The sequence below is a fragment of the Beta vulgaris genome, chromosome 8, assembly GCF_026745355.1.
Source record: "Beta vulgaris subsp. vulgaris cultivar EL10 chromosome 8, EL10.2, whole genome shotgun sequence".
Classification (NCBI taxonomy): Eukaryota; Viridiplantae; Streptophyta; class Magnoliopsida; order Caryophyllales; family Amaranthaceae; genus Beta; species Beta vulgaris.
The window spans coordinates 60,461,148-60,488,044 of record NC_079209.1 but is presented as its reverse complement, the minus strand read 5'-3'; the positions used below and the strand labels follow the sequence as shown (position 1 = coordinate 60,488,044).

Below are 26,897 nucleotides of genomic sequence, written 5' to 3'. Positions count from 1 at the left end.
AAGATTTCTCAACCAATTTCGAAAATCTCATTGTGAGCCAAATATAAAATCCTTGGCCAAACCTAGGGGCATTAATGTGATATGTGTGATCACATATCTATTGATTTTCCCATGCAAAAAGTATCTAATGTAGCTCCTACTGCTAAGCACTTGCTAGAGTTAAGGGTTTGTCCAAGGATATATAGCTCCAAAAATGGGAAAACTATCGACTTATTTATGCAGCAGTTTTTATCAGGACTAAAAGTGGATAGTGTTCATCGTGTTGGTACAAAGTTCAGTTGAATTTATGCATGAAATTGAGTTGAAAACAAGGACATGTTATATATACTTCAAATTCATGGAATAAAACATGCGAGTTTTGGTTAGTTTTGCTGCCTTTTTTCTACTCATTTCTAAACATGATTGCATTTTTTCAGTATAGTGTATGACCTTATTGGTAGCAGTTGTAATATCTTATCACTATATGTCTATATGGACCCTTTGGGCCTTTCTTTATGCCTCTTCTTAATTCTAACTTTCAAAGTCATGTTTGCTACATAGAACAAAAAAAAAAAAATCACATATGCGGTATACTTTGTTTTTGGCCTAGATTGTCCTGTCCGGCCTAAAAGATTATGGTTTAGTAGATCATTAATAGATGGATTAACCAAAGCTAGTCTATACAAACTCTAAGCTAACTAGCTTAACCAGCACTTATGCAGTCTTAATCCGACTCGACTGTCCCTCTGGATTGTAACACAAGGTCTAAAATTACTACCTTTCCTCACCCCCATCCCCCTGCTACGATGGGAGTTCTATCTGTGGCATAACCTCCCTGGGAGATGGTAGCGCCAACCACCATGTTCACCTTAAGTTAGATGTAATGTAAGTACATGATTCTCGACAGAATCTACATCAACCACTTTAGAATGGGGGTTCTATCTAAGGCAAAACCCTCCTAGGAGATGGGAGCGCCAACCACCACGGTCACCTTAAGTTAGATGTAAATACATGATTCTTGACAGAATCTAAATCAGCCACTTATGAATGGCCGGGTTTCTATTTGAGGCAAAACCCTCCTAGGAGATGGGAGCACCAACCACCACAGTCAGTTAGACGTAAGTATATGATTCGTGACAATATCTACGTCAGCCACTTTTTGATTTCCTTTTTATTGTCAGGGAAGGAACAGCACAAGTTTCTTATATCAGAGGACAGTTTTTATATAAAGAAACTTAACTGGTTAAGTTACAGCACAGAAGCGGACATCAAAGGATGTAACCAAAGAAGGAATTTACATGTATTAGAATCATTCAGTATAGCACAAAGGTGAAGAATACACAGGTTTTACAGACTGAAGTATTTACTGACACAGTACAAATTTACAATACGAGGCAGAAGACCTATTGAAAAGAATGTAAATGGCTTCATATGTATACTAATTCGTTCACTTAGCAGTATTAACGTTTTCATGGATCACCAACTCATATCATCCTATCTTTGATCTTTCCTACGTAAACAAATTGCTATAATATCAAATGTACAATTTCCTCGACTCGAGAAGAATGATGTTAGTTTGCTCAAAAAACCTGGACTTAAACATCCAACTGTGACTTAATTACCACTTACCACTTACCACCTGCCAAATGGGTCATTAGTATTCCAACTAGCAGGTACTTTGCTTTGGCTTCTGACTACATCTGGATGCACAACAACAAGCATTGGTTAAAGAAGAGAGGAGAGATGAAAGTGTTGTTGATATTGGGAGAATCCTTGCTGCTTTTGGAATGGATTTCTTTTGGTTAATCGGAGCAACTTCAGAATTTTTCTCGTATCCCTCAAGATCAGCTTGTGTTACCAAGACTTCATCGCTTGAATCAGAGTGCGTAGAAACAGGTGAACAGGACCGGCGATAATATTGTTCAACAGCCTGCAGGTATTGTTGGCAATAATCAAGAAAAGAGTGCAATTCATAATCAAAGTGATACCATAAGGTGCTTATTTTTCATCAGTATTTACTTCAATAGTGAACGTAAACCCCTCCGCCAGGAAATATCCATATCGAACTGGCCAAAGAGAGTTTATATATCAACAATAGGTAAACTGCAGGCTACCCAAAAACAAAGCACCGCTAACTGAGCCGATACTTCCCCCATGGGACAGATGGCACAACCAAGTATAACGAGGCAAAAGGATACCACGCTTCCAAAAATATAACACTACTTTCAACTCTTAACCAGCAAAAGAAAGTGTGTGCAATCCATCCTATGGAAAACTCACAAGCTAATTTTTTTTACTTCAACCCCTTTACCAAATCAAATAAAGGAACGTGGGGAAACTAGTTTTCGTGAAGAAGGATCTTCCTCTCAAACAAACACAGGCTAACAGAGTTTTGTTTGCATCTACATTCTAATGAACTCACACAAAGTCCTGAATCCTATGGGAGACAATCGACAACATAGTTTCATAGTTTGCTCCTTCCCTTTGAACCAAAATCCATTAACTTCTAGAAGAAATTTGGAAGGGAGTATAACTTCTAGACACCAGACAAGTTTTGAAAAGTGAGCTTACCTTAGTCTGCATTGAAGTCAATAACACTCGAGGTCTTTTTGCACGTATTAAATCCATAGCAGTAGAAGGTGTCATTTGCTTGTGCTTAACCTGTCAAAGACATTAGCAACTCAAATACACTCCAACTGACAAAGCATAAGAGAAATTACTTTTCAGATATTTGGCAGGGATTCTTAGAGGGTGTATGGTTAGGCGAAATACATTTTCCCTGGAAAGCGAATTTACCATTTTCCTTTGTTTGGTTTGTAAAGGATCGAAAATAGTTTTCCATATGGTGGAAATAGTCCTCCAAGCATGGATAACATTTTCCTCCCTATTGCTTACCTTCCCATTTCCATTATTCATTTTCTCTCCAACTTTTCATGCAAGAAAACAAAGGAAAGCTATTCAACAAATGTGTTTTCCCCTAGAAAATGATTCTTTTTGGAAAACCACTTTCACTGAAAATGATTTTCTTCGAACCAAACGGAGCCTTTATCTAAACTAACAATTGCAGAAGGCATTACCAGGTAGCAAAGTGCAATAGTCGTGCTCCTTCCTCTCCCAGCTTTACAATGTACATAAGTTGCTATACCACAAGATGCATTATCTATAACAAAGGAAAATGAAAGTCATGTTACGTTGGCAAAACTACTTCAATCAAGCATGTACCAGTACAACAAAACATATATGCCAATATTCACTTACTATGAATAAAATCTACTGCTCTGTTGATGTCTTTAAAAGAAGGAGCATACAGGTAATCTCTGGTTGGGATAATGAGATGCTCCATTCCATGATCCTGAAATTATCAACATATTGAAGTTAGTGTGCACCTCACGAGAACGTAAAAAATGTCAGAACTCGAAGGGAATATGTGCATATTCATACAAAATGAAGAAAAGTGCATCTGAACTATTATCAACAAGCATAGTATGTAGCAACTTCATGACAAGCAGAAAAGGACAGCTTGGTGAAACTTAAAATCTCCTAGCAAGATCAAAAATGAGAATGAGACATTCATGTGAAGGTCAGAAAACTCTTCTTCCATAGAGCTCGACAGTAATCTCAACTCGCAAGATGATTACAGCGCTAAAACAACATAATATGTAGCTATTTCAAATTAGACAGCAAGTTTGTGAAGAAACCACGGTGCCATAATCTAACTCCCAGATACACTGTCGGACAGCAATCCACCTATTGAGTTAAACACATTCCAAAATGTATTCTAGAGCTAAAACCTCCAACCTAGAAAATTGCTGCTTTTACCATGTCCGCTATCAACAAAATGTGCCCCAGTTCATTTGGAAAGACACACCAGATAAGTACTTAGCACAGGAAGATCAGAACTTGATCAAAACTTAGCACTCTAAACCAAGAAAGGCACGGAGACCTTGTGTTACCAATGTGGCTGAATGGAAGATAATTGCAAACTGCAAATGGTCTTCAACAAATATGACAGAAACTATTTATGTTGATCAATATATGATTATATGAATACAGCTCTATATGTTCAGGATGGGTTTTCACATTCACCATGTACAAGTGCATATCGTAGACCTCTGACAAACAAGTATCTAAAGCTAGGGCCCTCATTTGACTCGGGGCTCTTGCTAGTCACAACAACATAAAAGCAACCAAATCCTATGAATGTATGTAGACATGTTTTCAGCAACCACAAGGATCAGTCTTGCTGATATAAGTTGGTCTGCAAGTCTATATATGTTCAAACATAGGCACAAAGATCCCACGTGCAGAAAAGCCTATCACCTCTAAAACATCACTAGACGGCTAACAATATCACACACACACACACACACACACACACACACACACACACACACACTAATGAAAAAAACCTCATGAAAGGGAGGTTACTATGGTGTTTAACTTATTCAATTCAAACAAAACTAATAAGTATCTACTCCTAATCTCTGTACTTCCATTCTACAAGAAAAACAAACTGTGTCCTTATCTGTCATGTTTCAAACTGATCTACTACAAGATAATTCACAGGCACAAGGAAATTAGAAAATAAACACCTGCAACAATGCAGTACGTATACACGGATACAACACCCTATTGATCATGCAACCTCAAGATAGCCGGATCTCGAGTTCATAATCCTCTAACGGACATCTCTCATTCTCTACCACAGTATTAATAGTTCTAGCCATTAAAAGTGAATATTTAAATTATACTATGCCATAAAAAGTAAAGTAAGAGACTGGTGAGCAATACAGTCCCTAACTTCACATTTTCCTCCAGTCAATCAAGCCCCCGAAGTTCCATTGGCCTACACACAAATACTTGCATAACCTCCAAATTACTATTTAAGCAATATAACCCTGCAGCATAACATGTTCTGGTAACTGCTTTTGAAAAAATGAAAGAAGGATTGTGATGATTGTCATGCAAATCAGTCATATAAGTCTTTAATCCAAAAACATGGGCTGATAAAATATCATAACCCTTTTATCAAGAATGATGTTGAAATTACAGTTAAACTGTACTTAACGAATGGTACATTCAGAAAAAAAATCAAGAAGCCAACCACAGAGAACGTTGCCTCATAACTCTAGGACCTCAATTATGAAAACCGGCTATTATCTTGTTCCTGTCAATTACGACATCGAAAATCATCTCTACCCTCTAGCCCAAGTTTTGTGAAAGAAAAGTGGCAGCAAGTAACAAATGCTTCCCACATGAACACTAAACTGAATAATAAAAAGTAGGTATTCGAAGAATAACATAGAGAAAGAGCTACATACTCTTCACAGAACTACCAATTCAGCCGACAGTACAAGTTTGTAATATAAACTCAAAAACGAGGAAGCTAGCTAACTCAACGATCATAGATAAATAGCTACATACTCTACTTGCATCAACATCAATTTCTTTTTTGTCTAACAGCATACAAGCTTTATACAGCATTGATAACTAGATATCTTGCACTCCTGCAGTCCAGATTGCTAAATTACATCTAAAGCACACGAGTAAAATCGCGTAAAGATTAAAAAGCATGAAGGAGCTTAAAGAACTGACCTTGTACATTGATGTAGGAACCAAGGTCTCAAAAGGCTCGTTAAGGGTAATCACCCCACCAACACCAAGTTCCTTCAATTTTGGAACATCTTTAGGGAATGGCACAGCACCCAACAACAAAAACTGCTCCAACAAAACAAATCAAATCAAAACTATAATTCTTTCAAGATTCAAGAAATGCCCAACACTCAATTTCTACCATATAAACATCAAAGCAATCAAAAACTCATATTTAGGGTGCAAATTCAGTAACAAAACCCTTAACTCTATAACATTGATAACCCTCACTTTCATCTAAATCATAATTTCTCCAATATCTTCATTACCATCAAACACAACCCATCAATCTTAATCAAATTATAATTCAATCTATTCAACAAATTTTTACCATATAAACATCAAAGCAATCAAAAACTCATATTTAGGGTGCAAATTCAGTAACAAAACCCTTAAAACTTTTTAACATTGATAACCCTCACTTTCATCTAAATCATAATTTCTCCAATATCTTCATTACCATCAAACACAACCCATCAATCTTAATCAAATTATAATTCAATCTATTCAACAAATTTCTATATAATCAAGAAAAAGAAAAGAAAACCCTAAAACTAATAACAGCAGAAAATCTTGACATAGAAATTGAGCATAAATTTTTTACCTCATCAATTTGGTCCCACCATCTGTAATCAGATTCAATGTTGTAACGAATAACATTATAGAGAAGAGTTGGGTAAAAGAGGACACGAGCTCCAGCTCCAATTAACACTTTTTTAGCACTTAATTTAACATCTGTTTTCTTCTTGAAATCCCCATTTTCTTTCCCATGAACAAGATCATCATTTTGTTGGGTATTCATCATTAAAAATGTATTCTGAAATTGCAAATCTTTGAAATCTTTCAACTTAAACTTTTCCTAGAAGAGATTATCTTTTGATTAGTACTCTATTAAGCAAAGCATTGGTTAAAAGAAGATTAAGGGGGATTAGTAGATTTTTATATGAAAGAAAGATGGAGATTCGTTGATTATAGTAGTTAAGATGAGTTTGCAAGTAAAATTGGACTGTTGCGTTAAAGGATGAAGAACTGTAGGACAGCAAATATAACCGCCACTTTTTGTTTTAATTTGACTTTTATACTAATTTTATGTTTTCTCCTCACTAAAATAACTGAAACACTCGTCTCAATTCTCAAACGCGTAAGAAAGAGAGATATTTATAAGCATTTTAAAATGGAAAAAGTACATTTTTTTTTATGAAGGGAGGGAGTACTATATAAAAACAAATGTTAGTAGATTAGATTTTTTTTACCAAGTACTAGTACTTAGTCTAGTGGTTATGTTTGTATCTCACAATCTTGAGTTTGTGGGATTAAACCTCACGAGAGGTACTTTGGTGACGCGGATTTCCCCTTATCATTCCCTCCTACTCCCAAGGGACCTGCCTGCGAACCCGGACCCGTACCAGGTTGACCTGAGCGAGATTCGGGCCCGGAGAGGACGCTTTCCTCTTACCTTAAAAAAAAAGATTAGATTTATTTTTGAACATTCTATCTCAATGTATAATTTAATCATATCAGTACAGAGACGTGAAATCAAAATAGGCGAGCAGGCTTGACAAAATCCTTGTATAGCTTCTTCAATTGATAATACTATAATACTAATAGTAGTCAAATTTGTGCGTTGACAAATTTGTTGGTCAAATTGTTTCCTTTATTTTGAAAAGGAGAGAGTATTAGCTATATAGGCCATGTTCTTTTGAGTTGAACTGAATTTAAGTAAAACTGTGAGAATAAAGAGATGAACTGAAGTGCAACCACGCCTTAAAAACATGGCCTTAGTGAGGGTACACCATTTTATTTATAACAACAATGTTTAAAGCCGATTAATTGGTCTTAAACTCCACATTGATATTTAGTAATGCACAGACATTTCTCTATCATAATTCTTACACGTAATAGGAGAGACATTATTGGAAGTTGAAACGTTTTAATCATTAATTTATTGTCAGACCAGTTCACTTTAAGCCAGAAATAAGTAATTTTTAGGTCAAAATGCGTCACTTTTCAAGTCAATATAGGTCATTTCAAAACAAATAGTAATTTTTAACTTGAAATGGGTCGCCTCTAGATAAAAATGGTTCATTTAGGACAAATAATTACCCCGTCTGATAGTTAATTCCTAAAAGGAATTAATTTTATATACATAAGCAAAAACTTATCCTATTATATAATAAAATTTTACACTTGTTTTATACAAGAAATTATGATTTTTTTTAAGAAAAAGATCTTGTATCTTTAGACAAAATAATAAGGATTAAACTTATTTTTTCTATATAAAAAAAAGTCTGTTTAGATGAAAAGCACATAGGTCTTTAGACTTTAGTGTAGTCTTGTAGAAGTCTGGACCTTAAGCACTAGTAAACCACCTCCACAAACAACTCATTATTTCTTTCTTAATTTCTCCTTCCTTCACTAGTACCAATTGTCTGCCACTACGGCACTTGACCTGTGGCTACCAGTCATCGGCCACCCTAGCTAGCAGCCACACCGACCTTTCCTTTGTATTGTATCCCCCTCTTTCTTGAAACTTATATCATGTTCTCCCCAATTTATTTTCAGTTCAATTCAGTTCAGTTCAGTTCAATTCAATTCTGGACAATACTTTTACTCTCACATATCACTATTCATTTCGATTCAGTTCAATTCAATTCAGTTTAGTTTAACCGTTCTATGTCGAAGATAACAAGCCCTTAATCAGTTCTCAGATGGAAGAAGTAGTAAATTGGCTTTGAAAACAAAAATATATTTGTAGTATCTATGTAATCTTTAGTAAATGAAATTTTCTTTACCATCTATAATTTTCAAAACTTTTATCCCGAATTAATAGACATGGTTAATGGACATGGTAATTTAATGGTATAATCATATTAGACGGACTTTTATTACACAAGATCATTGGTGGATAAGACTTTTATTAGAAGAGGCCAAATGCAATGTTATGATTGGGGCTAAATTTTTGCAAAAGATAACATATGGTAAAAGAGATTTGTGTCAAGTAATAACATTTGTGAATTCTTTTATCCTCACTTTTTTTTATTGACAACTCTATTATCGATCTGTTATAGGGTGATTATTGATTTGAACTTTGAACCAACTTGTTACTGGACAACAAGGTGAACAATCCACAAATGACCCAATTCGCTATGCGACACTAATGCCAATAAGATGACCACAAATGACCCAGACCACGAATGACATAGCCTAACATGCATAACAACTTTTTTTTTAAGTTGGTAAAATGAAGGACCCTACTGAACTAGTACCTCGTACAAGTATAACTTGTCAGGTTTGTAGGCCAGACTCCTCGAAAGGAGCGGGGATGGTAAGAGGAACCTCACTCCAAGAAGCTCCTACTCGGGTATGATCCCATGACCTTAAAATCATGAGGCCAAACCTTCGCCACTAGATTAAGCCTTATTTGATACCCGTCATCCCCACTAGCTAGTAGGTCTAGTCAATGAATACAACTATACAAGTAAACAAAAATTTTCCCAAAGAAGAAAAAAAAGGACAATAATGATCTCCCCCCTTTGATGATCTTAAGTCATTTTCTCTAGATCACTTTACAGATAAGTAATCTTATGATAAAACCCACACGACTATACTCAAATATTACACTCATCCATACGAGCTACTACTATGATATTAATACACTACAACTCCACATTAAATATACACACACATTTTACCATCAAATTAGTAGAAGAGCAACACTACACTAGTCCCCACAATTTTGCTGTCCCCAACTTCCCTTGCTTTCATTTCCCATCAGTAAAACACAACACACTACACCACAACAACAATCCTAGAAAACCAAAAATCATGAGCATCATCAACACCTAAAACAACACAAAATACTCCTCAAACATGCCCACATTTCACCTCATTGTTTCCATCCTCTTCCTCCTCTCTACTGAAGCCGTCTTAGGATTCGGCCTCGGCGTCGGTGTCGGCATTGGTGGAGGAACCACCACAGGTGGTGGAGGAGGTGGAGTTTGGATTGGTGGAGGTAGTATCAATCCTCCAAATTCACCACCACCACCACAACAACAACAACAATCACCACCACCATCATCATCATCATCATCAAGTAGTAGTCTTAGTAAGGCTTATACAGCACTTCAAGCATGGAAATCAGCAATCACTGAAGACCCAAATGGGTTTTTAACCAATTGGGTAGGACCAAATGTGTGCAATTATAACAGGGTATTTTGCTCATCTCTTCAAGATAATTATATTGGTGATACTCCTGTTTATTCATCTGTTACTGCTATAGATCTTAACCATGCAAATCTCAAAGGTGTTCTTGTTAAAGAACTCTCTTTTCTTACTGAATTATCACTTTTTCATCTCAATACCAACAGATTTTCTGGTACAATTCCTGAAAGTTTTAAACAACTTCAATCTTTAGCTGAATTAGACTTAAGTAACAACCAATTTTCTGGCACATTTCCTACTGTTACACTTTACATGCCAAATCTAGTATATTTAGACATTAGATTCAACAACTTTTATGGTTCAGTTCCTGATGATCTTTTCAACAAACAACTTGATGCAATTTTAATCAACAACAATCAATTTAGTGGACAACTACCACAAAATATGGGAAACTCTCCTGCTTCTGTGATCAACTTATCAAACAACAAGTTTTCTGGGGATATTCCTGCAAGTTTAGGGTTTGTAAACTCAGCACTTAAAGAAATTCTTTTTCTTAACAACAAATTAACTGGGTGTATTCCAGATAATTTGGGATTGTTCTCAGATATTACAGTTCTTGATATCAGTTATAATTCATTGATGGGTCATTTGCCAGATTCTTTATCTTGCCTTGAAGACATTGAAGTGTTAAATTTGGCACATAACAAATTATCTGGGGAACTCCCAGATTTAGTTTGTTCATTGAAAAATCTACTGAATTTAAGTGTTGAATATAATTTCTTTTCTGGGTTTAGTCAAAAATGTACAAATTGGTTGATGAAAAGTGCAGGATTTGATTTTTCATTGAATTGTATACCTGGAATTGGGATGCAAAGACCTCCACCAGAGTGTTATGGAGTTCCTTCAACAACAGATAGTTGTCTTAGAATTCCATCAACAAAGCCTCTTGTTTGTGGGTCATTGCTCAATCTTATATTAAATCTTGGAAATCTCCCACTTTCTCCTTGAATTTTGGGGGGTGTTTTTGTTAAATCTTGTTTACGGACGTCAACTCTGTTAGTCATATTAGATCTTGTTTTACGGACGTCAACTCTGTTAGTCATATTAGATCTTGTTTGTCGGACGTCAACTCTGTTAGTCATATTAGATCTTGTTTGTGGGTCGTTGCTCAATCTTATATTAGATAAACAAAGTTTAGTGGTTGTATTTTTGTTGTTGTCAACGTTGGTGAAAGCTATGTTGTTGATCTCATTAAAGTGTTGATGTAATTGCTGAATCTGACTTGTAACTATATATAAACTACTAGTATTTGGCGACAGTGCCATGTATGGTATGTAATCCATGTACTAGTAGTAGTACCTTTCTCTCCATGTCGATGTCAAAACTTGCTGGATGAACAAGATCAAGCACATTGTACATTCAAATTGTAATAGTCAATTCATTTTCAAAGTTTTTGAAAAATATGGCACCTCGAATTTGATTCAAGAACATATCCGATATCATATTAATCGATCCGATTCATAGACTTATAGTACTATACATAAGGAGAACGATTTCTATTATACAACTGGAGTGTATATATTGAACGGTACATTAAAAATTAACCTCTGAGTAACTTTAGGTCTATCATGTGCATGATACGATGTGTTGGAAAGGGATAAAATTAGTGAGAAAATGTGTCGTTTTTTAATGTTTTGGAAGGGGAAAATAGATTATTGTAATGAATTTAACTAACATTATGCCAAAGGTCTTCAAGTATTAAACTAATTTTAATGATGCACAAAGATCTTTTTTTACAATTTAGAAAATTTGATGGGGAAGGAAATTGTTAATAATATATGATTGCTCCAATTGAAAAATTGAGTTTTGTTTTGTCTTTTACAAATGGTGCAAAATCATGGAACAACACTCATCACTTTCCACAATGTTGGAGTATTTTGTAATTTTAAGTTGAAGTGTTTTTTTTTTGGTGTTTTCACCCGGTTCACCCTTCGGGTTACATCCGGATCGAGGCCAAGTTCGGGGTGGTTAGGTTTCATTCCCCTCTCAAGGGTGTTGCGGGGATTCGAACACGGGTCCGTCCTACCAAAGTCAGTCCCCATCATCACTGGGCCAACACTTACTTGGTGTTTTAAGTTGTAGTGTGATTGGTACGTAAGATCATGCTTGATAATGAAAGGGCCAAAGTGATCCTTACTTCAATCTCAATCATCAAATTTGTTCTTTTGCAAACAGAAGCCAATCAATTGATCGTATTCCTGAAGCATGTATGCAAAATAAATCATACTTATCAAAGATCATCATGATTCATGAATAAAGCTTTTGTTTTTTAGTGGGAGGTTTAACGTAAGTGAGGCTATATGAGTGAATGCGTTTATGAACAGTTTACAATGAACTGAAAATAAATCCAAAAAATAGGAGAAAAAATCAAGATCAGTCAATTGGACTCAATTTTGCAAAAAATATGCATAGTTAGAACTACTCATAAATAATCATTAGTTTGGAACTGAAAATGTGAAAATGCCTATAATTGATATTATTCCATTCAATTTTTCGTTTATTATTTACACAGTCTTCATGACACATTTAGTCATTATTAAAATCGTTATACTTTACAAATATCACTTTTCTTGCCTACACTAATCCGTTTTAGGTCTATAATATATAGAAAACTAATAATTTAGATTACTTTGGGAAGGTATCCCTAAAAAGTCGGGATTATTTTTAAAATAACTGAAAGTTAGGATTATTTTTAGAAGATTGTTGAAAGTTGGAATTATTCATATCAATTTTTCTATTTCTATTCAAAAATCTGGTAAAATTTATCAACTTTAAGTCAAGAAAAAATAAAAAGGATCCTGAAGGCACTGTCTTTGGAGTTCACTCATGGTACACCCGGGTGTACCATGAGCATGGTACATCCAGGGGTATTTTTGTAATAAATTAGAATTTCAGGTGTTCATTTGACACCAAATTTACTCATATGGGCATTTTGCTCATTTACTCATTTGTTCATTTGCTCATTTTGTAATAAAAGTGTTTGCTCATTTTCTTAAATGAGTAGAAATGTTTTTTGCTCATTTTCTTAAATGAGTAGAAATGTTTGCTCATTTGTTCATTTTGTTCATTTGTTCATTCGCTCATTTGGAGAAAATAGTCTTGGATGTACCATGAGTATGGTACACCCAAGTGTACTATAAATATTCTCTAGTCTTTGTCATTAGAAAATATAATTTCCATAATAGGGGTGTATTCACAACTTTTTGGTAGTGTCTCCTAGTTCTTATCAGTGTGCTGTAACTTCACATCATCACATGGAGATGGACTGTATATTGATACATCTTTTGCTTAACAAAGCCCATAAAAGTCAATGACAGAAAAACAGGGCCCGATAGTGGTGGCCCATTGTATTTTGTATAGCTAGCTATTAGGCATTAGCTAATGCTCATGCATTAGATTTTCTCCTCACCAACCCATCTCTTAAGAGTATTAAATAAACTCAGTTTTCAAGATTTGGTAGTTTCATTCATTATTCTTTCACGTGAAGCTGAAATGTTATTTTCTTTTTCTTTTTCATTAGCTTTTAAATGTTATTTTCTTTTTCTTTTTCATTAGCTTTTTTTACTTTATCTAACTAGTTAATATAAGATTTTTACTAAGGAAGAAAAGACATTACTAAAATGTTGTCATTTAAATTAGTACAAATTATTAATCAATGTTTTGTTTATTTTACATATAGTTTATATAAAACTTTTGACAAAATATAACTTTTTGCCGAATTTATATCGTATTCGCTTTTTAAAAACTTGATGTTGGCGTTTTTCATCTCCGTATCTTTTTCGATGCTACACAGCTGTGCACCTCAAATTGAAAATCCTGACTCCACCTATATTCAAAAGTTTCTACCTAAATGTTTTAAAGATTTAGCTCTATATTAGAATTTGTGATTGGGACTACAAATTAACGCTCATCATGATCCTGGGACTATACTATAATTTGCAATTATGCATCTCTATGTAGTTTAATAGTGGAGCCATCATCTGCCCTAATTCCAATATCAGAGTAAAGTAGATTGAATGGTTTATTCGCGGTCAAATTATTAAAAACGATTCTTCCTTTATCATCCAAATTTGCCTTTGGTTATTTTTTATTTTTATTTTTTTTGGACTTCTTTCGAAACTTGTAATAAGATGAATTTTCTTTGGACTGCCCTCACACAAGGCCATTCACCCAAAATGTACATTATGTATGCGAAATCATTCTCAAAATTAAATTAATTAACACATATGATTACATTTAGTTTAGTTTAAAACTTTGAGCAATAACTTGGATACTTGATAGATTGATATCGGAAGACGGAGAAGATCGAGGTAGTTTCCTGTTATTGTTACAGTTATTCTTTTTCATATAATGATATAATGAAAGGTTTTTTTAACGGTTTTTTCACCAAATACCCCAGACAAAAAAAATTTATTCACCAAATACCCCAACTTTTTTCAAAATTCACCATATACCCCTGACTTTTAAATTAATTCATCAGATACCCTTACTATTAACGGACGTTAGTGCTCCGTTAGTGTCTATTTACAAGTTTGCCATAAGTCAACCTAATTATCCCTAAGTCAACCTAATTAGGCCTAAGTCAACCTTAATTAGGCCTAAATCAACCTAATTAGCCCTAATTCAACCTAATTAGCCCTAATTCAACCTAATATACCTAATTAAACCTAACTAAATCCTAAACTCTCCTTAACCCAACCTTACCCCCCCAAACCTTAGACCCACCACCCACCCCCAGCCCGGCCCACCCCCACCCCCTCCCCTCTCTCTCCCCGGCAAAGCCCGCAGACCCGTTTTCTGGCAGCCCCTCTCCCTTCGCCTCCCTCACGCTCCCCTCCTTCTCCTTCCCTCGCACCTCCCATTCCCTGTCCCTCGCGCCTCCCCTCCCCCTCCCTCACTCTCATCGGCGCACTAGATCCTCCATTCATGTCGAAGAAATTCGAGTTTGCGGCAATTTTGAGGCAGATGAGGGGGGAGCGACTGAGTTCGCAATTTTGCGGCGGGTGATTAGGAGGAGGAAAGAGAATCGTAGGTGGGAGTGCGGTAGGGGGCTCGAGAATCGCAACGACGGATGAGGGTGAGAGGGCTGGTAGGGGCTGCGGGGGTGGTGCAGGTGGGGAGGCGCGGCAGCGAGGGAGATCGAGGGGGAGGGGGTGGCTGGTGGGGCTGGGGTAGGGGCCGGGGTTGGTGAGGCTGTGGGTGGGTTTGGGCTTGGTGGGCTGGGAATGGGTAGGGGTTTTAGGATTTATAAGATTAATTAACGCTAATGACTAACGGAGTTAACTACCGTTAATCATTAAGGGCATTTTATGTCATTTTATTTAAAATTTGGGGTATCTGGTGAATTTTTTTAAAAGTCATGGGTATATGGGTGAATTTTGAAAAACATTGGGGTATTTGGTGAATAAATTTTTTTGTCAGGAGTATTTGGTGAAAAAACCATTTTTTAATAAAACATGAGATAATAAAACATGAGATGAGGATTGTATAAACTAACAACTTGGCCATTTTTTATTTTACCTTTTAAAAATGAAGTAATTAATTTCATTTTCAATTTTTTTTCGATGTCCTACCCCTGTTGCCTTATAGAATAGAAATCAATATATATTTAATCAGAAACATCTTCACGAGGACGAAGGAGGAAGAAGGAAGGAGAGAGAGGGGGGAGTGAAGAGAGGAGCAGTTAGAGAGAAATGGGTGAAATGGGTTTTAAGGCTAAGGGTATTTTAGATATTTTGTAGAGTTGTATTAGTAAAGTGAGGTTGTATTTAGCAATCATGTAATATTATATTGATAAATACCTTTGCTCTTTAAAGGAGTATCCATCCATCTCCTTTTTGGTTATATTTCTTTATTATATTCACAATGTGGTATTTGATCTCTTAGAAAAAGAAAGGTGGTATCTGATCACAAGAGCCACTCTACTTTTAACCAATTACATATCGCATCTTATTGTTTTATTCACTTATTTAGATTCTCAATTTACTAAAAACTTGTACCAAGCAACAACTGTTTACCAAACACTTGTAATTTAAACAACTTTGAAACTTAATATTACAAAAGCTAACACTATTACAAAAAGTTAATTCTGTCGAACAAACCCATAAGGCTATAATTAAAATTTTATTTTTGTTTAAATAAACTTGTGGGATGAAGTGCAATATGATTAAGAATTAAGGAAAGTGTGGTCTGTAGATGTCAAGTTGTCAACTAATTTGATTGATTAAAAATCTCATTTGCTAAACACCGCCCTAAAATATTCGACTAACGCCCTGTATAAATACATATATGTGTATTTGTGTATTGTAATACCTTCACTCTCTCCCACTCTCTTTCACTCTCTTCACCCTCTCTGATTTCTAATTAAGATCTCCGACGACGATCCCGGCGACATGAATTCCGGCGACATGAATTCCGGCGACAAAGATTTCGGCAAGAAGAACTAGGCGCCACGGCACCACCCCTTCTCTCCTGATTTTTCTTCACGTTTAATTTTTTTTTTTTAAATAGGGAGGCGTCCACCATGGACGCCCCACCACCGGTGGAGGCGCCCATGGTAGGCGCTCCACCACATGGTGAGACGCCTGCCATGGGCGCCTCCACCGGTGGTGGGGCGTCCATGGTGGACGCCTCCTTTTTTTTGAATTTTAAAAAAAAATAATTAAGGGAGGCGTCCACCATGGACGCCCCACCACCAGTGGAGGCGCCCATGGCAGGCGCCTCACCATGTGGTGGAGCACCTGTCATGGGCGCTTCCACCAGTGGTGGGGCGTCCATGATGGACGCCTCCCTGTTTTTTAAAAAAAATAATTTAACGTGACTTTCCCTTTTTCATTCCAAGTACATCAGGAGTACTTCTTGGGTAATGTATAAAACCAAACTGGACATCAAGATTCTTCTTTGTCCACCAATTAAAAGTGCTTTTCTATCCTAACTCACACTACCTTGCATGAATTTGCAATTTGGAAACAACATTAACACCCAAAATAACATCAAAGATTTTATATTTGTAACAAATTAGAATTTACAACCCCAGAAATTTGCACTTTTATCTTATCTGAGGAGAGAGAAAACAAAGTTTATGCGGTATAGTTTGGCTGAGACTGTGAAGAACAACTGAACAAGAAGAAGAGAAACCCAATTGCGGTGGTGTTGGTGGTGGTGGCAGCTCCAGTGGTTGTGGTGGTAGGGAAAGGGGAAGGGAAATGGAGAAAGAGAAAAAGGAAATGAAGGTATACATATACTGATATACAGTATAAAAATACTGTATTTAGGGCGTTAATAAGAAATTTCAAGGCGTCAAATAACAAAGCCCTTAAAAATTCAAAAGATGGTGTCAAAGAATTAAAATCAAATTTCGTATACATCATTTATCAACTTTTTTCATACCAAAAAGAAAAAAATGAAGAGAGGTCCAATACTCCAATGTGGTCTATAGCATATCTCCCCGCAAGAATTTTTTTTTGCCTTCTTTTCGCACACGCCTAACTAACTTCGTTGTTGAATTTCACATAATTATTCGCAACTGAAAACAACTCTTGATTATATGAATAGCATCTTTACACTGTACTTGAATATTTTACGAAGGGAATATATTTCTTGTGTCCCATGCACAAACAGTATTAATATCCACGTTTAATAAAATTCTAATTATATTGCTACCTTCTTCGGCCAGTTGTTCGAATATATATAATACTTCCTCCATTTTAAAATATAGTTCCTGTTTTATTTTGAAAGTCCAATTTTACAAACTTTCACTAAATATTCTCGTTAATGTATAGACTAAGGGCATGTTCTCTTCGGCATAAAATAGCTGAACTGCACTGAACTGAATTGAATTGAACTGAACTGAAATGAATAGTGATATGTGAGAGTAAAAGTATTGTCAAGATCTGAACTGAACTGATGAACTGAACTTAGGGCCTGTTCTCTTCGGCATAAAACAGTTGAACTGAACTGAATTGAATTGAGCTGAACTGAACTGAACTGAACTTATTAGAGCTGAATTGAACTGAACTGAACTGAATTGAACTGAATTGAATTGGATTGAATTGAATTGAATTGAATTGAATTAAATTAAATTAAATTAAACTGAATGTAATAAATATAAAAATAATATTTTAAACAATAATAATATGAATATTAAATAATAATTATAATGATAAGTAATAATAATGAATAATAATAATAGTATTTTGGATATTTTTAAATGATAGTTATAAATAAATAATATTAATATTCATAAATTCATAATAATAATTAGTGATAATAATGATATAATAATACATTCATTTTCGGGTGTGAACGTGACGATTGTATATATTATAGTACTTATATAATATATATATATATACCGAACATACGCACCAGAATTATACCGAACATATGCACCAGAATTATACCGAACATACGCACCAAAATTTGTCGCAACTTCTCTGATTTCCTTAATCTCTTCCCTATAAATTATAATACAACTTAACTCCTAGGTTTTAGTTTCATCCACGGCGGCAATTTCATCTTCAATCTCTTTAAGCTTAAGGTAATTTCTTATGGCATTTCTTTGATCAAGAATTAGTAGAATATTTCTATGTTGTAACTAATATGATGTTCATTTTAAAATTTGGATTATGCTATATGCAGTCCTTAGGGTTGCATATAAGACATAAATACATTGCTTAAAATTGAATTTATTTGTAAATTTATGACAAAAGTTTGCATTAATATATGTAATAAATGATTAGTTAATGCTTGTTTTTTCCATTTTTAGCTTCTTATATGTAGCCCTTAAAACTGCATTTCGCTTTTTCCTTAAAATTTTACTTGAAACAAGAGATAAAGTTATTATTGAAAGTGTTTTTAGTATGGTAATGATAGGACTATAAATAAGTTCGTAAAAATAAAAATTTAGAGATTACATTATACAATAATTATATCGATTGACGTGTATGTGATTTTGTAATGTGTTAACAAATTGAACCAATTAAGAAAATGAAGCCATCATCTGCCCTAATTCCAATATCAAAGTAAAGTAAAATGAATGTTTATTCGCGATCAAATTATCAAAATGATTCTTCCTTTATCATCCAAATTTGCCTTTGGTTATTTTTTTTTTCTTTTTGGACCTTCTTTTAGGGACTCGTTGTAAGATGAATTTTCTCTGGCCTGGCCTGCCTTCGCACAGGGCCACTCACCTTGAATATACGTTATGTATGTGAAATCATTCTCAAAATTAAATTAATTAACACATATGATTACATCTAGTTTAGTTTAAGACTTTGAACAATAACGTGGATACTTGATAGACTGATACCGGAAGAGGGAAAAGATCAATGTAGTTTCCTGTTATTGTTACTGTTATTCTTTTTCATATAATGAAAGGTTATTTTTGAATAAAACATGAGATGAGGATTGTAGAAACTAACAACTTGGGCATTTTTTATTATTTTTACCTATTTTTTATTGTTCGATGTCCCACCTCTGTTGCCTTATAGAATAGAGATTAATATTATATTGATAAATACTTTAAATAGAGATGAATATTATATTGATAAATACTTCTGCTCTTTAAAGGAGTATACATCCATCTCCTTTTTGGTTATGTTTCTTTATTATATTCACAATGTGGTATTTAATCTCTTAAAAAAAAAAGGTGGTATCTGATCACAAGAGCCACTCTGCTTTTAACCAATTACATATCGCATCTTATTATTTTATTCACTTATTTAGATTCTCAATTTACAAAAAACTTGTACCATAAGCAACAACTATTACCAAACACTTGTATTTTAAACAACAGTTTTAAAACTTAATATTACAAAAAATTAATTACAAAAGCTAACACTATTACAAAAAGTTAATTCTGTCGAACAAACCCATAAGACCACAATGATAAATTTATTTTTGGTGAAAATAATGGTAATTAAAATAATAAACTTGAGATGAATTGCAATATGATTAAGAATTAAGAAAAGTGTGATGAACTAATTTAATTGGTTAAAAATTCGAGAGGTGACGTACCGTGTACGAGACCTAACATCGAATCTCGTATACATTAATTGGTTAAAAATATAAGAGGTAGTGTACGAGACCTAACATCAAATCTCGTCTACATCATGGGCTATGGCATATCTCCCCGCAAGAATTTTCCTTTGCCTTCTTTTCGCACATGCCTAACTAACTTCGTTGTTGAATTTCACATAATTATTCGCAACTGAAAACAACTCTTGATTATATATATTTTTTTTTGAAAGAGAAATTTCATTAATTGAAGGCCAAACGACATCTACAATAGATATTAAAGAAAAACAAGATACAATTAAACAAGGTTAAATCAAATTCGTCTTCGAATAAACTATAATGAACCAGATCGAGCAATACAGCGCAACCCCCTTGTATTTGCTGAATCAAACAACTATTGATGAGGAAGTCTATCATTCTGACATAGTTTGGGAAGAGCCTTCTTGATCGAGCCATGTTAACCGCATCCGAGATTCCAATACCTTCATGTTGAGTTTTGAACTTCAACCAACAAGAACAATTTCTCATACCTAAAACAAAACAACCACACTCACAACTCCCATAGAGGAGAAGGAGATCTCAACAAAGACTAAAAACCCATAACAGGGTTTGAAGAAATATCATAAAGAGATAATAATTTATTCAACAAAATAAGAAATAAACTAAAACTGAAAATAAAAGGAAAAAGGGGGCTTACCATGGATGAAATCATCCATGGCAGCCCCTAACTGATGAAGAAGAAGTAGGGGATGCTAGGGTTTTAGAGAGAAAAAAGAAAGAGGGAGAACTCTTGATTATATTAATAGCATCTTTACACTGTAGTTGAATATTTTACGAAGGGAATATATTTCTTGTGTCCCATGCACAAACAGTTTTAATTAATATCCACGTTTAATAAAATACTAATTCTATTGCTACCTTCTTCAGCCAGCTGTTCGAATATATACTAATATTAAAAAAAGTCTTACCTAATATTACAAAGTCATCTATGTATATTTTTTTTAATCACCTATATAAAAAAGTCATGCTTATTATGAATAATAAAAGACCTATAGCATAATAATGAAGTTTCCCCGAAAAAATAATATCCATAAATAGTAATACATTTATTTTCGTGTGTGTATATATTATTATAGTAGTTATATATACCAAACATACGCACCAGAATTTATCGCAACTTCTCTGATTTCCTTAATCTCTTCCCTACAATACAGCTTAACTATTAGGTTTTAGTTTCATCCATGGCGGCAATTTCATCTTCAATCTCTTTAAGCTTAAGGTAATTTCTTATGGCATTTAATTCGTTGATCAAGAATTAGTAGAATATTTCTATGTTGTAATTAGTATGATGTTCATTTAAAAATTTTACTTTTTTTTTATTCATATGAGTCACGAAGGCAGTGCAAAATACAAACAAGCAGAGGGGATTCGAACCTGTAACCTATCGTTCACAGCACCTCAATCTTAACCATTAGGCCAAAACATCCTTGGTTTTAAAATTTTTACTTGAAGTAAGAGCCAAAGTTATTATACAATGATTATATCGATTGACGTGTAAGTGATTTTTTCATGTGTTAACAAATTGAACTATTTAAGGAAAATGAATCAAATGCTTATATGCAGCCTTTGAAATTTAATTTGATCAATTATAATTTTCTCTTCCAAACTGACAAAAAAAATATGTTGGTTGGGTTATTTTTATGGTATTTCTAACTAACCAATTTCTATATGTTTTACTCCTTTGGTTCAAGTATCATTAAAACACATTTGAAATTCAGGGGTGGTCAATTGATTCAACTCTCGTTCTTCAAACTTACAGTAGTTTTAGAAACCATTATACAATGATTAGAAATGATAGGTTTAACAAGTGTGCAAAAGCTTAGTCTTATCCTAACTAAGTATAGTAACTTACACAACTCTAGTTTGACTTGGTATATGTTTTGATACATTATAAGAAGTAGGACACCCTTCTCTTAAGGAAGTGACCTAACAAATTTTGACTTGATATTATGGTATACAATTAAACTAGTTTTATCCTCATCACTTTGAACTAACAATATATTCTTTCAGTTTTTATTTAATTAGCTTTCACTTTGACTTTTGCACCATTTGTATAATCCATTTTCACCTTAGTTTTTAATGAATATAATTATATAAGATACATATTCCTGGATTTTTCTCCATGTATATTTTCAATATACTAACTTTTTTCAATTTTTACTTATTGATAATTACAGATACTAATAGTAAAAAAAAGGTGACTAAATCGACAAGTGTAAAATTGAATTGAAACAATTATATAAAAACCATAAGAAGTAAAAGAAAACGAGTCTATTAAACTAGGTTTAAAACCCTGGAATTTTACTTGCTTGCCAGTTAAAGAAATATAGTCAACAATTGATATGCTATAGGTACAAATATAATTTTCTCTCATTTTTTAAGAATAACTCAGGTGTACCATGTACACGATACGACAAATATGATATTCATGCAACCTAACAAAAATTTGTCATTCGTTTATTTGGGCATTGACAGCCCTACTAACGGCCACGGCGAGAATGGCTACGCAGAAATCGACTGGGACTCCCTAGGATTCGGTCTAACGCCCACAGATTACATGTACAAGATGAAATGTTTCGAAAATGAAGAATTTACAGAGGGCCAACTTATTCCATTTGGTAATATTGAGTTGAGTCCTGCTGCTACTGTCTTGAACTACGGCCAGGTATTTTTTTTATTTAGTACGACTTCTATGTTACTCCGATACCTTTATTTACCTCGAAAATCAGGTGTGGTGTCGTGTCGTGTCCAACACGGCACTTCACTTGAATACTTCATTTCAAACTAAAAATTTATCTTTTTTCTACAAAATAACCGAACTAGACACTTGGACATCTGTATCCGAGTAGACACTCAATTCATGTCTGAACAACATGAGTGGACTTTAAATTAATACATCAAGTCAAATAGGCTGATATAACCCGTAGTATAAAGTTGCATATAATAATTAAGGGATTGAATAATATCCTAGTTGCATTAGTATTCTTATGTTGATAATATTAATAATCTTCGTATTACTTACTTTTTGTGCCTTTTGTTTATTAGTTCCACCCATATTCAATTCCCAAATATAAAAAATGAGTTTGAAGTCAAAGCATTCACACATGTTCACCAACTAAAAGTGTCTTTTTAGAAGCATCAAGGGATATAACTTACTATAAGGCATATTCATGTTTCACATGAACTTGTTAATATATTTTTGAAAAAATCATATACAAGACCTCCTTATTTTTGTATTTATTACCAATTTTTTTATTTAATTCTATATTATAAAAATTATGAAAAATAAAATTTTGAATTAAGTGTATACGTCGAGACAACTCTAACAAAATTCCCACCCGATATTTTGCTTATGAATTATTATAAAAAAATTTTAGTCGAACCAGGCCATTAGAATAGACACCTTATCAGCAATGGCAAATCCAATAATCAATTTAAGTGGGTTCAATATACATATGATAAGTTTTATTTTGGTCAACTAGTCAAGTTTCATAAGAAAAATCTGAATGATCTCAAAATTTGTAAGGAAAAATTTTCTTGTTTTAATATTTAAGTGGGATCAAAGGACCCTAGCTGCTTCAATTGGCTCTGCCACTGCTTATCAGCTAAACATTTTAAGCAAATTCAGACCAGATCACCTTATCAGCTAAGGAGAGTAAACTCTAAATAAAACAAAGAGATTCGATCTATTGAAAATTTACTTTTATAGGAATACTAGCTATTTAGTTGGTAAAGTTTCATAGAATGATATTTTATACTTGAGATGAAATAACAAATTTTTTGCAGCTTAAATCATGACATCAGTAGTATTATTGGATAATATTATATGTAAAGGGATAATATTATATTGTAAAGGGTAGAATGATACTTTACTAGTCATAGATCTGTATTGTAAATATCATAAATATTGAATGTCAGGTTAACACAATTATTCTCCACACTTGTACAAGTATATATGTTTAAGTGGTTGAAGTTATAATTTTCTTTTATATCTCCATATGTAGCTGACAATTGCATTTTTGTGTGTTCATGAAGGGTTTATTTGAGGGAATGAAGGCAATAAGGAGAGAAAATGGGAAGCTTGTTTTATTTCGACCTGATGAAAATGCATTGCGCATGCAAATAGGTGCTGAAAGAATGTGCATGCCTTCTCCTTCTGTTGATCAGTTCATTGATGCAGTGAAACAGACTGCTCTTGCTAATAAAAGATGGGTATGTGATACACATCTTTACCTATTATCATTGTCTTTGATTACGTATTAATAAAAATTATAAATAGTTTGAAAAAATACATATGTCACAATTTTGATAAAATCCCACATGTTATTGGTTTTCCGTATATATTAGTGATAAAGTATGGTCAAAATTGATGAACTTTCACTTTAAATAAGCATATATGTATATGAGCTTAATATTTTGACAGACAGGGATCAGAACTGTCTCTTGTTGTGGAAACTCATTCATTATATGTCTGGGTGTTTTCATGTTTCATCCTCATTGTATATTATTTAATTTGCTCACTTGACCGGAGCACTTCAAATGAGTGAATGAGTAGGAAAATAGTATTTGAGTGTATCATACGCACGATAAATTTTCTTTAATAAAAATGCTTCTAAATGTAACAGATTCCTCCACCAGGGAAAGGATCACTATACATTAGACCCTTGCTCCTAGGAACTGGAGCAGCCCTAGGTGTATCTGCGGCTCCTGAGTACACATTCCTCATCTACGCTTCTCCTGTTCGTAACTATTTTAAGGTTAAATGTTTACCATTTTTTCTATGAATTTCTTTCTATTTTTTATAATATATCTTGGTGTGGAGTTAGTGATTGCTCGGACTCCGGTAGCCATGTTCAACGCGGACAAGGGTCCACGTGTTTGACTTGGCTGTTTTGTGAACTTTTCAATTTTTTGGCCTAAAATAAAGTGTACACGTATCCCACCAATGTCTAAGGATTGGGTGTGAAGGATTTGACACGGGTGTTTGAGGTGTAATGAAGAGTTTGAGTAACATTAGGTTAATGATGTACATGCTAAAATGATCTTCTCGTTTTTTCTCTTCTATCAGGAAGGGACTGCAGCCTTGAACTTGTATGTTGAGGATCAATTTGATCGTGCTTCTCGTGGTGGTGTTGGTGGTGTGAAATCGATTTCCAATTATGCGCGAGTAAGCAAATATTTTTTCTTTGAGATCATAATTTCGAGAGGAAAATGTTACAATAAGTGCTCAAACATTTCTACTTTTCCTATTGATTGCGACAATGATCAATTCCTTGCTTTACCATATTTCAGGGTTTGAAACCTTTGGCTAGGGCAAAAGCTAGAGGGTTTTCAGATGTTTTATATCTTGATTCTGTGAATGGAAAATATATCGAGGAGGTCTCTACTTGTAATATATTTATTGTAAAGGTAATATTTCTTGGAGATTTGTTTAGTCAATGTTCTTATGTCCTAAGACTCCTAAAAATTCCATAAATATAAGGTGGGCCTACAAGTTGAAATCTATTGTTTTTTTGGTTGCATTATTCTAGATTTCACTAGAACTAACTAAGATGGTTCATATGAATTCAGTTCACATGTAATTAAGGATGTTTTGACGTAGTGGTTAAGATTGAGGTGCTGTGAACTATAGGTCACAGTTTCGAATCTCCCCTCCCCTTCTTTGTACTTTGTACAGCCTGACTCATATGGATTAAAAACAAATATAAGAAATGTAATTAATGTGAAGAGTTTATGCAATTATGCAAAAGCCTTCAAAAATATGTTTGATGATTGTAGTTCCTCTTCATGAACTACAGGAGAAAACTATCTCTACTCCCCCAACAAAAGGCACTATCCTCCCAGGAGTAACGAGGAAAAGCATCATTGACGTTGCTAGAGATCATGGTTTTGAGGTAAATTAGTCATACAAGTATGACATTATTAGCACCTTTCTTTTCTCTTCTATATGCTTTTATTCACAAAATTGTAACAACTTTTTTCAGGTTGAGGAACGACAAATCGCGGTGGAGGAATTGCTCGAAGCAGACGAGGCTTTCTGCACCGGAACTGCTGTCGTGGTTGTCCCTGTGGGCAGCATCACATACCAAGGCAAAAGGTATACTATAGCCCTGAGTTTTGCTTATGTTTTATTGTTGGAAGACATGAGCAAAAACAATCAATATGCTTTGAAGTTATGTTGTTCGGACTCTTCATTTCACTTTAAGTACCCGTGTCGAATCCTCGACACTCGGACATGAATGGGATACTTACACTTTATTTTGGGCCAAAAAATAGCCTAATCAGACACTTGGACACGTACCCGTGTCAGGCATGGGTGTCCGAGTCCGAGCAACATAGCTTTAAAGGCATTGTATATTTGTATGTACAATTGATCATTAGGTGGATTTTGAATGTATTCTTAAAAATGTATATAATGCAGGGTAGAATACCATACAACAGATGCTAATTCAGTGTGCAAGAAGTTGTTGTCAACATATGCCGCAATTCAAAATGGTCAGATTGAAGACAAGAGGGGCTGGATGGTTGAAATTAATTAGTTAAGGTGCTATTCTGTTCGTTTAACAAAGCCATGGTACAAATGTGCTATGGAAATTGTAATGCTTAATTCATTACATTAGTTATGTTTTTTGCAAATTTAGTCTTCATCATAAGACAACTCTTTTGCGGAAAGATTATTGTATCAATTAGGCTAAAATTGTACTCAATGTTTAGATAACACTGTTACATTTTCAAAGTTAATACTTTGTCTGGTATTAAATATGTTATTTCTGAAAGTGATCATGTCGCATATTGTACATCTAATCATCAGGCCACCCTAACTCAGTGTTCTCATGATCTCATCATAATCATATTGTACATATCAATTTTCTCATGATCAAGTGGTGGCTTAAAAATAAAAGTGGTGGCTTATCACTTGTCAGCATGCAGGTAGACCACCAAGGCAAAAGCCATTGCCATATCTAATT

At 34.2% G+C, this 26,897-nt stretch overlaps 3 protein-coding genes across 3 annotated transcripts; 2 read left to right on the top strand and 1 right to left on the bottom strand.

Annotated features, from left to right (window-relative positions):
• Nucleotides 1–1,257: 1,257 nt before the first annotated feature.
• LOC104902337 (phosphatidylglycerophosphate phosphatase PTPMT2) lies at nt 1,258–6,706 on the bottom strand. Its single transcript, XM_010690070.4, has 6 exons — nt 6,236–6,706; nt 5,575–5,697; nt 3,238–3,331; nt 3,057–3,139; nt 2,551–2,640; nt 1,258–1,909 (listed from the first exon to the last, which is right to left on the bottom strand). The coding sequence occupies exons 1-6, from the start codon at nt 6,434–6,436 to the stop codon at nt 1,646–1,648; spliced, it is 855 nt and encodes a 284-aa protein (XP_010688372.2). The 5' UTR covers nt 6,437–6,706; the 3' UTR covers nt 1,258–1,645.
• A 2,522-nt stretch (nt 6,707–9,228) lies between these two features.
• On the top strand, nt 9,229–11,162 carry LOC104902336 (leucine-rich repeat extensin-like protein 4). Its single transcript, XM_010690069.4, has one exon. The coding sequence runs from the start codon at nt 9,502–9,504 to the stop codon at nt 10,798–10,800; it is 1,299 nt and encodes a 432-aa protein (XP_010688371.2). The 5' UTR covers nt 9,229–9,501; the 3' UTR covers nt 10,801–11,162.
• A 7,112-nt stretch (nt 11,163–18,274) lies between these two features.
• LOC104902334 (branched-chain-amino-acid aminotransferase 2, chloroplastic) lies at nt 18,275–26,705 on the top strand. Its single transcript, XM_010690067.4, has 10 exons — nt 18,275–18,391; nt 21,084–21,148; nt 22,405–22,594; nt 23,965–24,141; nt 24,555–24,686; nt 24,998–25,096; nt 25,222–25,338; nt 25,728–25,823; nt 25,914–26,026; nt 26,351–26,705. The coding sequence occupies exons 2-10, from the start codon at nt 21,111–21,113 to the stop codon at nt 26,466–26,468; spliced, it is 1,080 nt and encodes a 359-aa protein (XP_010688369.1). The 5' UTR covers nt 18,275–18,391; nt 21,084–21,110; the 3' UTR covers nt 26,469–26,705.
• The last annotated feature ends 192 nt before the right edge of the window (nt 26,706–26,897 follow it).